Source organism: Narcine bancroftii, chromosome 6 (assembly GCF_036971445.1).
Source record: "Narcine bancroftii isolate sNarBan1 chromosome 6, sNarBan1.hap1, whole genome shotgun sequence".
NCBI lineage: Eukaryota > Metazoa > Chordata > Chondrichthyes > Torpediniformes > Narcinidae > Narcine > Narcine bancroftii.
In genome coordinates, this window is record NC_091474.1 from 225,707,133 (window position 1) to 225,720,688 (window position 13,556).

Below are 13,556 nucleotides of genomic sequence, written 5' to 3' on the forward strand. Positions count from 1 at the left end.
TCTATCTCCTCCACGCCAACCCCCAATGCGCATTCGTGGCATACCTGGATAGGCATGAGACATTGTCTCTATCCGGGACCTTGCACACATGGGAGATTCCAAGACAGCCACTGACCACCCAATGAGCCCTACCACCATGATTAACCACTACATACCCTAGTACCCCATCCTGACCCTCACCCCAGCTGCACCACCCTAGTCATCAAACACGCAAACTACCAACATACATTACATTGCCCAGGAACCAGCAGCTCAGCCATAACTGGCACTACGGCAGTCCCAGAGACAGAAAGGACCACTGGACCGGCTTAACTTGTGATAGACATGGAACTCACTACACCCTGCTGGACTTTCTTTTAAAAGAGGTGGGTGAATGTGGTGATACCATGGTAATGCTATTTGTTCTATCTCTATGTGTATGGCTGGCCCGCCTCGTTGCTGACTAACCTTGTGACTCCTTCCCTTGGAATTCCTTAATAAAAGCAGTTACTCCCAAGTCTGTACCCCAGTATGAATCCTGGATTCGGGCCAGCAATATGAGTGCATGTTCAGTCTTATGGAAATTAAAGCCTGTTGTCTAGTAACTTCCAAACTTGTGAACTTATTGATAGTGTATCACACAGTTCACCTCTGGGCTGTGGTCAGCAATGGCCTGGCTGCTTGGCACTAAGCTGCACCACACAATGGCCTATCATCTGCAAGAAAACAGCATTGTAGAACGTTTTCACCTGCACATTAAGGCATCCGTCAAGGCACGGATTATGAGCTCAGACTGGATGGACGAATTGTCGTGGGTCATGCTAGACATACGCACTGCCCTAAAGGAGGACCTGGCAACTTCCTTCACCGAGCTAGTGTACAGCACCCTGCTTATGGGACAAGGGGACTTTGTCCTGGCAGTACGTGGATATCAAGAACCACCCACAACCATGCTGACATGTCTCTGTGGGCATGCTTTCTCCAGTCCCAATGTCCTGACACAGTCTCACAACCACATATGTCCCACTCAACCTCCAGGACTGCTAGTACATTTTCCTTCTCCGAGATTCCCACAGTACACCTCTGCAAAAGCCATATGAGGGGCCCTTCAGAGTACTACAAAATTATGCCACAGTTTTCATCATCGACATGGGTGGCAGACCCAAGACTGTTTCTGTGGATCATCTCAAGCCAGCACACTTGAACATTGACCAACTTGTGCAGGTGGCACAACCCCACCACAGAGGTCTTCCACCATCATGACCAAACCCAGCTTCAACTTGACATCCTAACCATCTCTGATACTCTGGTTCAGGGAGGTGGATTGTGCCACTAAGTTCTCGAACCGTCATTCGGAGGTCTGGGCTCTTGCAAGAGTGGATGCCCGGCATGTGATGGCTTCAGAGCAGGGACTGATAGTATAAGGCTGGGCAGTTGCTTTTCCTCCCTCTGTTCATGTTTTTGACCATAAATTTGACATTTGAATTGAACTGTTGAATTATTAAGCTTAATGTTTGAACCAAATTGTTAAACAATTAAACTCAGTGTTTGTACAACCCACAAATAACTACAGGAACATATATGGTCTGGAGGTCAGTGACTAGTGGTGTTCCATAGGAATCCATTCGGGGACCCCTGATACTGGTACTATCCACCAGGCGATGCTCTTTTAAATCCATCATGAACAAATGAGCTCGAAGGAAATCGTCCCTGAGTACTGGTCATTACACTGCTGCTATAATAAAAGGCCATGTGTAAATGTTCTCTCAAACTGAACATTCATTTTTTTGGTGCCATATGTGGGTATGTTGGAACTATTTTCTGCTGTGAGTTGGAGGTAAGGGATAGGATAATGTGTATCAAAACTGATTGGTGGAAAAAGACTAACCTCTATTTCTGTGTCCACCATTGGGATAGCTGATCCCAAACATATAGAAGGCTCATAAATTTTCAGCCAACCATCACAGCCATTAATGATGGTGTTTTCTGAGAACTCATAGGGTGGCAGGCACCTATGAGCATTGACTCCCCAATGCCAATGGTAAAAACACCACGTGGAAGTGTCAACAGGTTGTCTGTCTGACTTGAGACGCTGCCTCGTTATAGGAGCTGGTGTGTTGAGAGCATTGGCTTGGAAAGTAGTGTCAACAATGGAGGTGCTGGGCGTGGACAGCTGTGACACAGTGACATTGTTCGAAGACTTTTTGGCCTGTTTTTTTGCCAGCCACAGGACGTCTGCCTCTCCAGCTACTGCTCTGGAGTCTTCGAAAGAACTCTGCGATAATAAGAGTCTAATATTTTCTGGCATCCTCTCCAGGAAGAGCTGCTTGAATAACATATCTGGCTGTTGGCCGAAAGCCAGGCACTTCATGTCGTCCATTAGTTCAGATGGGGCATGGTCACCCAACTCCTCCCTCCGCTGGACGTGCCATAAATTCACAGCAGGAGTACTTTTAGAGTGTCATACTTGCGCTCTGCAGGCTCTGGTGGATCACGCAGTATGTCACTAACTCGCTTGGCAGTGGCTTGGTCCAAGGCACTGACAAGGTGATAATAGTGAATCACGTTCACCTCGATCTTCCTGAGATGAAATTGTGCCTCAGCCTGTTGAAACCACAGCTCTAGTTCCACCATCCAGAAGGGTGGTAGCTTAACAGAGACAGCTGCAGTATCCATATGGTCCAAAACATCATTTTGGACCCATAGGGGTCACCAATTGTAGTCACTGAAAATGCAGTGGTGCTGATGAATGCAAAATAACGACTCACAGTTACCGGTAAATCAGAATTTGTTTACTCATGTCATGCGCATATTCCTTTGAAACACTGAACCACGTCCCATGCCGGTTTGCTAGACTTCTGGGAATTGTAGTCTATCTATAGCGGCACTACAAAAGCGTATTTAAGAGGTCAGATAACAAGTTATTCAGTTAAAATTAAAAAGGAATATACTAAAGAAGTTGACCAATTAGAAAAAGAGATAGGGAGTTTGGAAAAAGATTTGCAAAGAAAGGCTTCTGATGAAAAAAGAAGAAATTTTATTATGATTCAGACTTATAGAACTGAAAAATAAATTGAGAGAGCTAGTCAAAAGTATAATGAATTGTGTGTGTTTAAATTCAAACCATTATAGTTTAAGCTTAATTCTGAAAAAGTCAATTTTAAAGTCCAGTTTCAACCATCTTGTTGAACTTGAGGATCCTTTTAACTCACAGTTCAGAAGTTATTATGAAGCACTTTTAAACATTATATCTTCAGATCTCTTTAAACTCACATCTCTTTCAGAGAGATATTTTTCAAACAGGAGCAACCATCTTCTGGACACAAATGAGGCTGCCTCTCTTTTCTTAAAGGAGCAGTTGGAAATGGTCTTACTTATTTAAAAGCCACTTATGTTGTACATCTCCTACGCTAAGTATAATACAATACAGAACAGCAACTCCCTCTCTTTCAAGAGATTACTGGCCCAATCCTGTCTTTCCAGGATGTCATTTCTTCATACTTGAATCTTCTGATTCAAAATGTTTCTCTGACATCATGTGATGTGACATCACCACAGTTTTAGTTTCATTTCTGCAAAACCTCCTGCCTTTCTTCAAAATTACTCCATATCCATAACAACCTCTGACCTCATCTCTGTTCAAGTCCTTTAAGTGGCTTATGATTCCGGGAAGTCTGATGACCACAAGTAAAAACCTGTTTTTGTTTAAACAGATGATCTCCTTCAGCAGTTCTTCTTGAGTACTTGAATATTTCCATTTTTAATAAAGCAAATACTCCATTGTTCTTAAATAATTAAGACCCACTTCAGTTCCATTAACTCAGTCTTTCCAAGACATGTCAACTCTAAAAATGAACACTTTCTGAGTTTAATGGTGTGTCTCTGGAAATGTGCTATAACTTGTGTGTGTCTCTGTATCCAGCCCACAATTCCCTCACTAGAAATAGTTTAACTCTATAACTTATTTTTTCTTTGGCTTGGCTTCGCAGACGAAGATTTATGGAGGGGGTAAAAGTCCACGTCAGCTGCAGGCTCGTTTGTGGCTGACAAGTCCGATGCGGGACAGGCAGGCACGGTTGCAGCGGCTGCAGGGGAAAATTGGTTGGTTGGGGTTGGGTGTTGGGTTTTTCCTCCTTTGCCTTTTGTCAGTGAGGTGGGCTCTGCGGTCTTCTTCAAAGGAGGTTGCTGCCCGCCAAACTGTGAGGCGCCAAGATGCACGGTTTGAGGCGAGATCAGCCCACTGGCGGTGGTCAATGTGGCAGGCACCAAGAGATTTCTTTAGGCAGTCCTTGTACCTTTTCTTTGGTGCACCTCTGTCACGGTGGCCAGTGGAGAGCTCGCCATATAACACGATCTTGGGAAGGCGATGGTCCTCCATTCTGGAGACGTGACCCATCCAGCGCAGCTGGATCTTCAGCAGCATGGACTCGATGACTTACTTTACTAAGAAATATATATTTTATAACTAAAGATTTTAACTTTAAAGATGAACACAAATCTTTTACAATATGCTTTTGAAGATCAAACCCAAAGGCAAAGTACAAAGTTAATGGCAGAATTCTTACCACTGTGGAGGAACAGAAGGTTCTTAGAGTTCCAGTCCATAGATCCCTCAGTTGTTTATAGGGTATTTAAGTAAGCATGTTGGCCTTCATTAGTTAGGGGATTGAGTTCAAGAGCCCCAAAGTAATTTGCAGTTCTATAACACTCTGGTACCTTTATTTATTATAGGAAACACATGGAAGCTTTAGAGAGGGTACAGAGGAGATTTTCCAAGACACTGCGTGGATAGAGAGCATGTCTTAAAAGGAAATGTTGAGTGAGTTATGGATTTTCTCTTTGCGCTGACAAAGGATGAAGCAATTACTAAGGATGAGAGGCATAGATGCAGTGGACAACCAGCACCCTTTTCCCAGGGAAGCAATGGCAGCAAGAGTTATGTTGATCATGGAGTACGATAATATAGGTTGGCACAACATCTTGGACTAAAGAGCCTGCACCATGCTATACTTTTCTATATTTTTCTATATTTTATGTTCTATATGATCGCAATTCAAAATATAACATAATTGTGAAGCACAATACAATCAGCAAAGGTGGAAAAGTCAAACTAAGGTTGCCTACATATTTCTGGTCTTGAAAACGCAAATGAAAAAGAAAGAATTTTTGTAAGATTTAGATATTTTTTCTGATAAATGAGAAAAAAATTTCTTAATGAGGCATTCTTACTAATGAAACTCTGAAGGCTATGGTCAGTAATACAAGGATGACATGTGACACATACCTTTCACTAAGAGTCACATGTTTTTGGAATTTTACAAAGTGGCAGTGTCTTTATTGGAACAAAAACAATAAATGTGTTTGGTGAGAAATGCAAATCTTCAGGTGCTGGATTTACTTGAGCAAAAAAAGAATTGCTAGAGGAACTCAGATGTCGGCAACACCTATCAAGTCTTGATAGAGTCCAGTCCCAAAATTTTGACTGACGATTTCTCATATTGGATGCTGTATGACCCACTGAGTTCTTCCAACCATTCTTTGTCTGTTCATATGTCATTAATAAAACTATACAGGTAAGATCCAAGAAAGGTCTTCTGAAATAGTGATTCTCAGGAATTTAAATTTGCTCATCTTTTTCACCTCTAATCCTGCAATGATCACAAGGTCATGCACCTTTGGTTTTCCCTTCTTAAAGTCCACAATCAGCTGCTTGGTGCATTCAGCCAAGTTCTCAACCAGCAAAATTATTTTGACAGAGGTCTGCAAGATTATGATGGGCTCAGTTAGGCTAACATAAGAGGATCCGTTCCCACTGATCAAAGGTTCCAAAAAAAGGACAAAGGATACAAAGGAATGTGAGAAATCTTTTCTCCAGCACAAATTGGATAATATTTGAAACTTACTGCCTATAATGGTTGTGAAAATAGAATCAATCTGAGCTTTCAGAATGGAACTGAAGTGGCATTAGACAGAAAATAATTTTCACACCAAGAGAAGAAGAGCATGGTATGGAATAATGGGATTGCTCTAAAACAGCTGATGTGTACTCCATGAGGTGGAGGCATACTTCTATACTGTAACAACTGTATGTCTGTGTGCAAAAAAAAGAAATTTCTTTACCGTTTTCCCAAGTTCTGTGTTTTCTTCAATATTCTGTTGTATAAGTTCCAGAGCTGAAATCAAACATCAACTCCATGTGATAGCAATTATTTTTAAAATGCAAATATTTTATTGTAAAACCATGTTAAATCCAAAACTTACGTTCAACCAATATTGACTTCCATGCATCTGCTAAGCTTTTACCAAGAGTTTTTTTACCAATACACTGCAAAAATCACAAAAGTGACATGATTCAGGATTTATTAATTTTTGATTTGTAAAACCAATAGTTACTAGATTACACAAAAATATTTAATGTAAAGTTTGGATCACTTTTATTTTTAATACAAACATAATAGTTTTGCATATGCTGTGCAGTATATCTATAACAATTGGTTGCATTACTCCTCAGTATGGTTATATTTTTGTATATATTTTAAGACATCGTAGGCTAAAGGGCCAGATCCTATACTTTAATTGGAAGATACAGTTACATGTGGTAATGTTATTAGTGGCAATTTTTAAGTCACCATGGAAATCTGTATCTGAGTGGCATCCTAGTATCTACTGGCACTAAAATAAATGAATGAATTTGAGCGTCTGAATTTGAGAGTGACTGATTCCCACAATGCCATCCTAACATTATCAATTATACTTAAAATGATTACCATAAATACAGTTTAATGTAATTCTCAATGTTATTTGTATAGTTTTAATTGCCTCTGAACTCTGGACATTGGTGTAGCTGGTAAAATATACTGAAATTGAATGACTCTGATATATTAAAGGAGACATTTGTGGTTTCTGTAATTGAGTTAGTAGGTTTGGCAATGTAAATAAGAATAAACTGATAGAGGTATATAGGAAGGCACTAACCTGATAGTCACATATGAGCAAGTTATGGAATAGATAAGACAATAAAGAGGCCACAGGCTTATTCCTGAAGCAACTTCTGTTGGATTATGAAGAAATATGAAAGCTTTGTTAACACTTTTGGACACCAGAGGAAATGTGACTTCTAATAATAACAAGGCTGTTGAGTGCAAATAACATTTGAAAGGATGTAAATTTGTTTGATTGGTTGAATCAAAGGGTTATTTTATAATGATCAGATACTGATCTTATTTGGGTTGGTCTAAAAATAAAAGCTAAATGTTAGTAGATAGGTCAGGCAAAACCTTATTTATGCTGTATAACCAAAGAGAGATCCACAGTGAATTCACAGTTGCCTTGTCCAAAAAAGAGAGAGGGTAGTGGTGGGAGAGGTGGGAGGTCTGCAATGTGGTATTCCTCAGAATTGATGACTGGAATGGAAAAGTAGGTGGGTGAGTGGATAAGTTGCAGATGACATAAAATTTGGTGGAATTGTGGATAGTGTAGAGGGCTATCAAAAATTATGACAGAATATAGAAAAGTTTCAGTAATGGGCAGAGTAATGGAGTTTCCATCCAGATGTGTGAAATGATGAAATATGAGAGGTAAAAAGTATACCATTAAAGGAGGGTTCATAAAAGCAGTGATGTGTAGAGGGACCTTGGAGTCCAGATCCTTGAAAGTGACCACTGTTGCAGTTATACAAAATTTTGGTTAGGCCACACTTTGTGCAGTTCTGGTTGTCCCATTATAAAAGAGATGTGAATGCTTTGGAAAGGGTGCAGAAGAGATTTACCAGGATGCTCTCTGAATTATGGAGTAAAGGAGAGATTGGACAAACTTGGGTTGTTTTCTCTGGAGCTTTGAAGACTGAAGACTAACAGAGTTCATAAAATTATGAGGCATAGATATGATATGTAGTCAGAATCCTTCCCCAGGTTAAAAATGACTAATGTAGAATATTAGCTATAGAATATCTAGTTATGGGAATTATGATGAAGAAACCATCACACGGACTTTGCCAGTAAGCTGGGAGAGAGAGAGAGAGTAACCAAGACATTCCAGGCAGGAATCAATTCTCACCTCTTCTACTGAGCCATATTCTAATGCCTGATCTCTTTAACACAATAGTGCTAACTGACCTGTTAGCCATGATCTAAAGGCTGGAATAAGTGTTCAGCACCACTCATTGTTTCAGTGCTGAACTTTTGGTCACCATTATCAACTTCAAGAATCTAAAATTACTAAGAAACCTAGCCATTTACATGTGTAAATTGGAAACCAGAAATTAGGCAGCAGAGAATTGATACTGATGTGTACTGTGAGCAACCCTTCCAGACTTCTTTTGATTTTTTTTAACCAGAAGGATATTCTTAATTATAACTAACACATGAGATTAAATGACCAAAAACAAATCATTTCCCTGTCTTTAAGAAGAGGATAGGCAAAATGTAAAACATAAGCTGTAGCAATACCTTCACAGAAATGATATCCAATTATATGCAGGAAAATGCCTTAAATATTGTACCTTGTGACTGTATTCTTTGAATAAGGCCAAACAGTCTTAGTGAGGTGACCTTGACTACCCAACACGACAGACTGCTCATTCCCGCTAGAGTTATTCGAATAAAGTCTGTTTGAATTGTACTGTGTGGCTTGGTTGTACTTTTTGTATCTTGACAGGAGCTCAACTTTAACACACATACTGGAGCTCATGCGCTTAAGGTGAAAGAGGGTGGGAGAGTTTAAAAGAGATGTGTGGACTGTTTTTACACAGAGAATGATAGATGCATAGAGTGGGGATAGTGGTAGAAGTAGATTTTTTTTGAAAATTTTATTTATTAATCATGATAAACTCTACATTGAAAAATTACAGCTTAAGAAAAAAACAGAATACATACATGATATTTTATATATAAATAATACCCCCTACAAACCCCCACCCCAACCCACCCATCCCTCCCCACTCCTTCTAAACTACCCCCAAAAAAGAAATAGAAAAGGAAGAAATAGGAGATCGCATAACATAAAACTCATCAATTAGTTGCCATGGTTCGGAACAACACCACTAATGTGTGGAAAGTAGATTAATAATTGAACCCCATATAATCCAAGTTTTAACAAAAAAGAATAATTATTACATAAATTATGTTATCTTTTCCAATGGAATACAAAATTTCATTTCCAAATGCCATCTCCGAATACTCAAGTTAGTCTCAGTTTTCTAAGTAATTGCCAAACATTCTCTAGCCACAGCTAAAGCCAATCTCAAAAAAGCAATTTGAAATTTATTTAATTTTAAACTCCAAACTCAATCTCTGAAGAAGTAAATTGATAGTAGAATTTCACAGTCTTTTAGATAGACTTGAATGTGCAGGGAATAGAGGGATACGTATCACGTGCAAGCAGCAGGATTTCAATTTAATCTAACATCATGTTGGTTGCAGACATCGTAGGCTAAAGGGCCAGATCCGAAATTCTAATTGGTTGATATAGTTACTTGTGGTAGTGTATGATAATCATTATTAGTGGCAATTTTTAAGTCACCCTGGAAATCTCTATCTTTGTGGCATCCCAGTATATACTAAAATAAACCGTGCACAAAGAATTTTGAGTGTCAACTCATTACTGCAGGTATGGAGAATGACTGACTCCCACAATTCCATCTTAACATCATCAATCATACATGAAATGATTACCATAAATACAGTTTAATGTACTTCTCAATATTATTTGTATAGTTTTAATTGCTTACTGGTTTGCCTACAATGAAGAAACATGTAGGTTTTGATGTCAAAAACTCTCGTTCAGATTCATCTTCATCAATTATATCTGTAAACACCAGTTTTTCTGCTTCCATGTCATCAGCATTCTAACAACAAAAACAAAAACATGGAGTTATGCAAATGATTTATGTATCACAAATTACAAATTACAAATTAATTTTATGAAATTTAGTAGTTCAAAGATATTCATCTAGTTGCCTCTTTATGGATGAATATTCAATTTATGAATTTCTGCTACAACACAATTGATTCTTTAGGGTAATGTCCTGGAGTTGTGATTTGTTTTTATTATAATGTGATGGAGGAGATATAATTATTACATTGATACTATCAATAAGAGGAATCCCATCCAGAAGAGATGTAAATGAATGAATGATTGAATAAATGAGAGCATTCATTCATTATTCAGTCACCCGACAACTGTTCTAAAATTCACAGACCATTGACATGTTTATTGCAAGAAGTTATAGTTTACTGGCATAATGCCTATAACATTAACTATTGGAAATAAGTGTCTATTAATAATAAGGGATTGTTATTTCTGGAATTGTTTCTAATGTTACAAATGGCAGAGATATAATGGAGAAACTAAAAAAGGGTTAAGCATGTGAGAAGATAGAATCAATGACATAAATCCCTGAGTCTGATGATAATCGAGGTAAAAGTGAGACTGTTATGTCAATACATGAAAGAATTTGAGGTAGATGAGAGGATCCGAAGACAGTTGGCCTTTGCACACTGCATTGTAAAATGGAGATTCCCTAGAAATTTTCTTGGGAACTCTCCCATGAACCTGCAGTGTGTGAAAAGGTCAGTATGGGAACTTTAAACGGGTCCATGGCCGTACTTCATAGGTAGGGCCGCGGCCCCAGGAAATTTTTACGATCCGCCCTCTCCCTGCACTGTGAAAAGCAAAATGACCAAGCAGGGAAGCCTAGTGATGTCAGTGCTTGCATGCTGCATCATGTAGGTGATTAAAATTAAAATTAAAATTAAAATATACTTACCACCTGACAACAGCGTGCCACTTTGGCACATTGTAATGGCAGCACAATGTGGGATGAATGGTCGTTCTCATTAACCATAATCTCTCACTTAGCTGTATTTCCCAGAGCAGTTCCTGATGCATGAGGGATTATGGGAAATGAAGTCAGCCATTCATCCTGCCTTGTGCCACTGTCATGACGTGCCAAAGTAGCCCCAAAGTGTTGGGGGGGGGGGGATAGAGGGGTGGGAGAGCGAGCAACTGATCAACGGACAGCCAGGAGGGAGGGAGTAGGCGGATGAGCAAGCGACTGACTAATGGAGGGCCGGGGGGAGGGATGGAGAGGGGAACGGGTGGGTGAGCGACTGACGGTCAGCTGGGGAGAGGGAGTGGGCAGGTGAGCGATTGAACAACAGACAGCTGGGGGAAAGGGAGTGGGTGGGTGAGCGAGGGAGGGAGCTGGAGGGCGAGTGATCAACTGACTGACGGATGGATGGGATAGAGGGAGCAGGCAGGCAAGCAATCGACGGACGGGCGGAACTTATTCTTACTCCTGTGAGTGTGTAACGCGTCATCGGTTGGGGGCAGGACTTCCCCTAAATTTCCAGGGAGGGCAAATTCCCTGGAATTTGGACCGTGGTATGAAAGGCCCGGGAGGACCTGAATTCCTGGGAATTTCTCCAGGACAAAGTAGGGCCTACGGTGTGAAAACATTCAAGGTGATTCACTGCTGATTTGAATATTTAAGGAGTATACATTCCAGTTCTGAAACATAAACAGTGTTTCTCTTTCCATAAATGTTTCTTCATCAACTGAGCTTTTCCATCTTCTTCTGCCAGGAGTAAAAGGCTCTTCAGACACACAAGCCCATGACATCCAATTACACCCAATTAACATACAACTCCTTACATTTTGAAGGGTGATAGGAAACTGGAGCACCTGGGGAACATCCATGCAGACACGGGAAGAACATACAAACTCCTTACAGGCAGCACCAGATGCGAACTTGGGTCATTAGCACCGTAATAGTACTGTGCTAACTGCTACACTAACCCATGATGGAAGCAGTTACAGAATAGCATTTATGAGGTGTCTAGATGAACACATGGATATGCATAGAATAAATACATATCATGTGTAAGATGAAAAGTTTAAATTTAAATTAGCATTATGCTCAGTGCAGACATATCAGGTGAAGTACCTTTCCTACGCAGTTATATTCTATGTTCTATGGTAGGAGAATCACAGAAAATTTTATTTCTAAAGCACTCTTATGAAACCTATTTGAGCAATTGGTAGTGAGAATTCCAAGCTCACTTTGAAAGACTTGTCACTTTATGCATAAAGTTGGCGAGTACAATGCAAGAGTTTTGTACAGATCTTTGATTGAGTTAGATAGTTAACCCAATTCCCCTGCCTTCTCCTCACAGTCTAAAATAAAAGCAAGAGATATTTAGTAGGTCAGGTAAAATTTGTGAAGATAAAAACATGTTGCAGGCAACTCCCACATTACAATCATTCAGATTATGGAAATTTGAATTTATAATACAGGTACCTAACTTTTATCCGGAATTCCGAAAACTGGCAATCTCCAAAAACCGGCACTTTTTTCGATAGATGACATCTGCTCATCAAAGATGGAGTTTGATACCATACATGACGTGATACGACCCTAGCTCAACTCCCATATATCCTGTCATGATCAGCTACTTTATAATCACCTCCGAATCGCCTATACTGATACCTGTCCAGCATTGTGGCACTTTCAGTTGGCCTGACTGCGGTGGCTCATTGGCCATCGTCACTACCCATAATCCCCACGCATTTGAAACCACTCTACCAGTGCCAGTGCAGGGGAACTGAGAAGGGGGGCTGTTCTCCTGAAGCTGGTACAGCAGAGAGAGAGACAGTAGCATGACTCGGGAGGGCGAGGGTTGGGGGGGGGGGGGGGTAGAGAGAGAGAGAGAGAGAGAAAAACGCAACTCTGGAGCAACTTGGGTGGGCTTAAAGGGACAGAAATCAAAATGATTCCAAATTCCGTTGGATTCCGAACAATGGCAGGTGTCTAGGCTTGACAATCCTGGATAAAAGCTTACGTACCTTTACCTGTATTTACAAACCACAATCCAAAATTTGACTTATTAGAGTAAAATTCAGTCTCAGAATTAATGCAAAAAAGGATATAACTCAATATTTTTTTTGTAATTTATGTTTCTGATGCAAAAACAGATGGTATGGCTCACAACCCATTTTCTTGGAATACAACCCTGCCCCCACACATACACACACCCCCCATTATGCAGTGGTCAGCTGTATACATTTTAGATTACTAACTTACACTAAAACAGAATTTTAATTTTAATTTCAAATTTCCAACATTTGCAGTATTTTGAAAATAAAAAAATTGCAGAAGGTGGAAATTGGAGATAAAAGTGGAAAATGTTGAAAGTACTCAGTGGGCCATGCAGCGTCAGTGGAAAGAAAAATAGCATTAATATTTTAGGTCAAAGACCATTCATCAGCATACCATTTTCAAGTTGCATAAAGAGAACAGGAAGAAGGGATAGGATACAGAGAATATCTTTGATATGGTGAGACCAGGGTTGCTGAGGAAAAAAATTGTAGACAGCATCCAGTTGATGGATTGACAAGGGTACTTGAAACAAGATAAAATGAACAAAAGCTTCTGATTAGAGATTTTTGGAAAGTGAGAACACTAAACAATGGAAAAAGAAAAACTCTGCTAACTTCACTGTTGGATAACATAGCAGAAAAGACCACTTATGATACAGGCTGAGAAAGTAAGCTATCTAAAGTTGTAGAATTTAGTATTG

At 39.8% G+C, this 13,556-nt stretch overlaps 1 protein-coding gene across 16 annotated transcripts in view; it reads right to left on the minus strand.

Annotated features, from left to right (window-relative positions):
* The window catches only part of ak9 (adenylate kinase 9), a 371,922-nt gene that overhangs the window by 340,586 nt on the left and 17,780 nt on the right, over nucleotides 1-13,556 (minus strand). For 15 of the 16 annotated variants that reach the window (XR_011340758.1, XR_011340759.1, XM_069887555.1 and 12 more), the window contains exons 2-4: nucleotides 9,707-9,823; nucleotides 6,241-6,304; nucleotides 6,100-6,152 (exon numbers count right to left, since the gene is read on the minus strand). Coding sequence is in view for 14 of the 16 variants with exons in the window: in XM_069887555.1 (XP_069743656.1) it covers nucleotides 6,100-6,152; nucleotides 6,241-6,304; nucleotides 9,707-9,823 (234 nt within the window). In the remaining 2 variants the exon portion in view is untranslated. Of the gene's footprint in view, nucleotides 1-6,099; nucleotides 6,153-6,240; nucleotides 6,305-9,706; nucleotides 9,824-12,039; nucleotides 12,120-13,556 lie in introns of those variants that run through there. The other variant, XM_069887561.1, reaches the window with a different exon arrangement.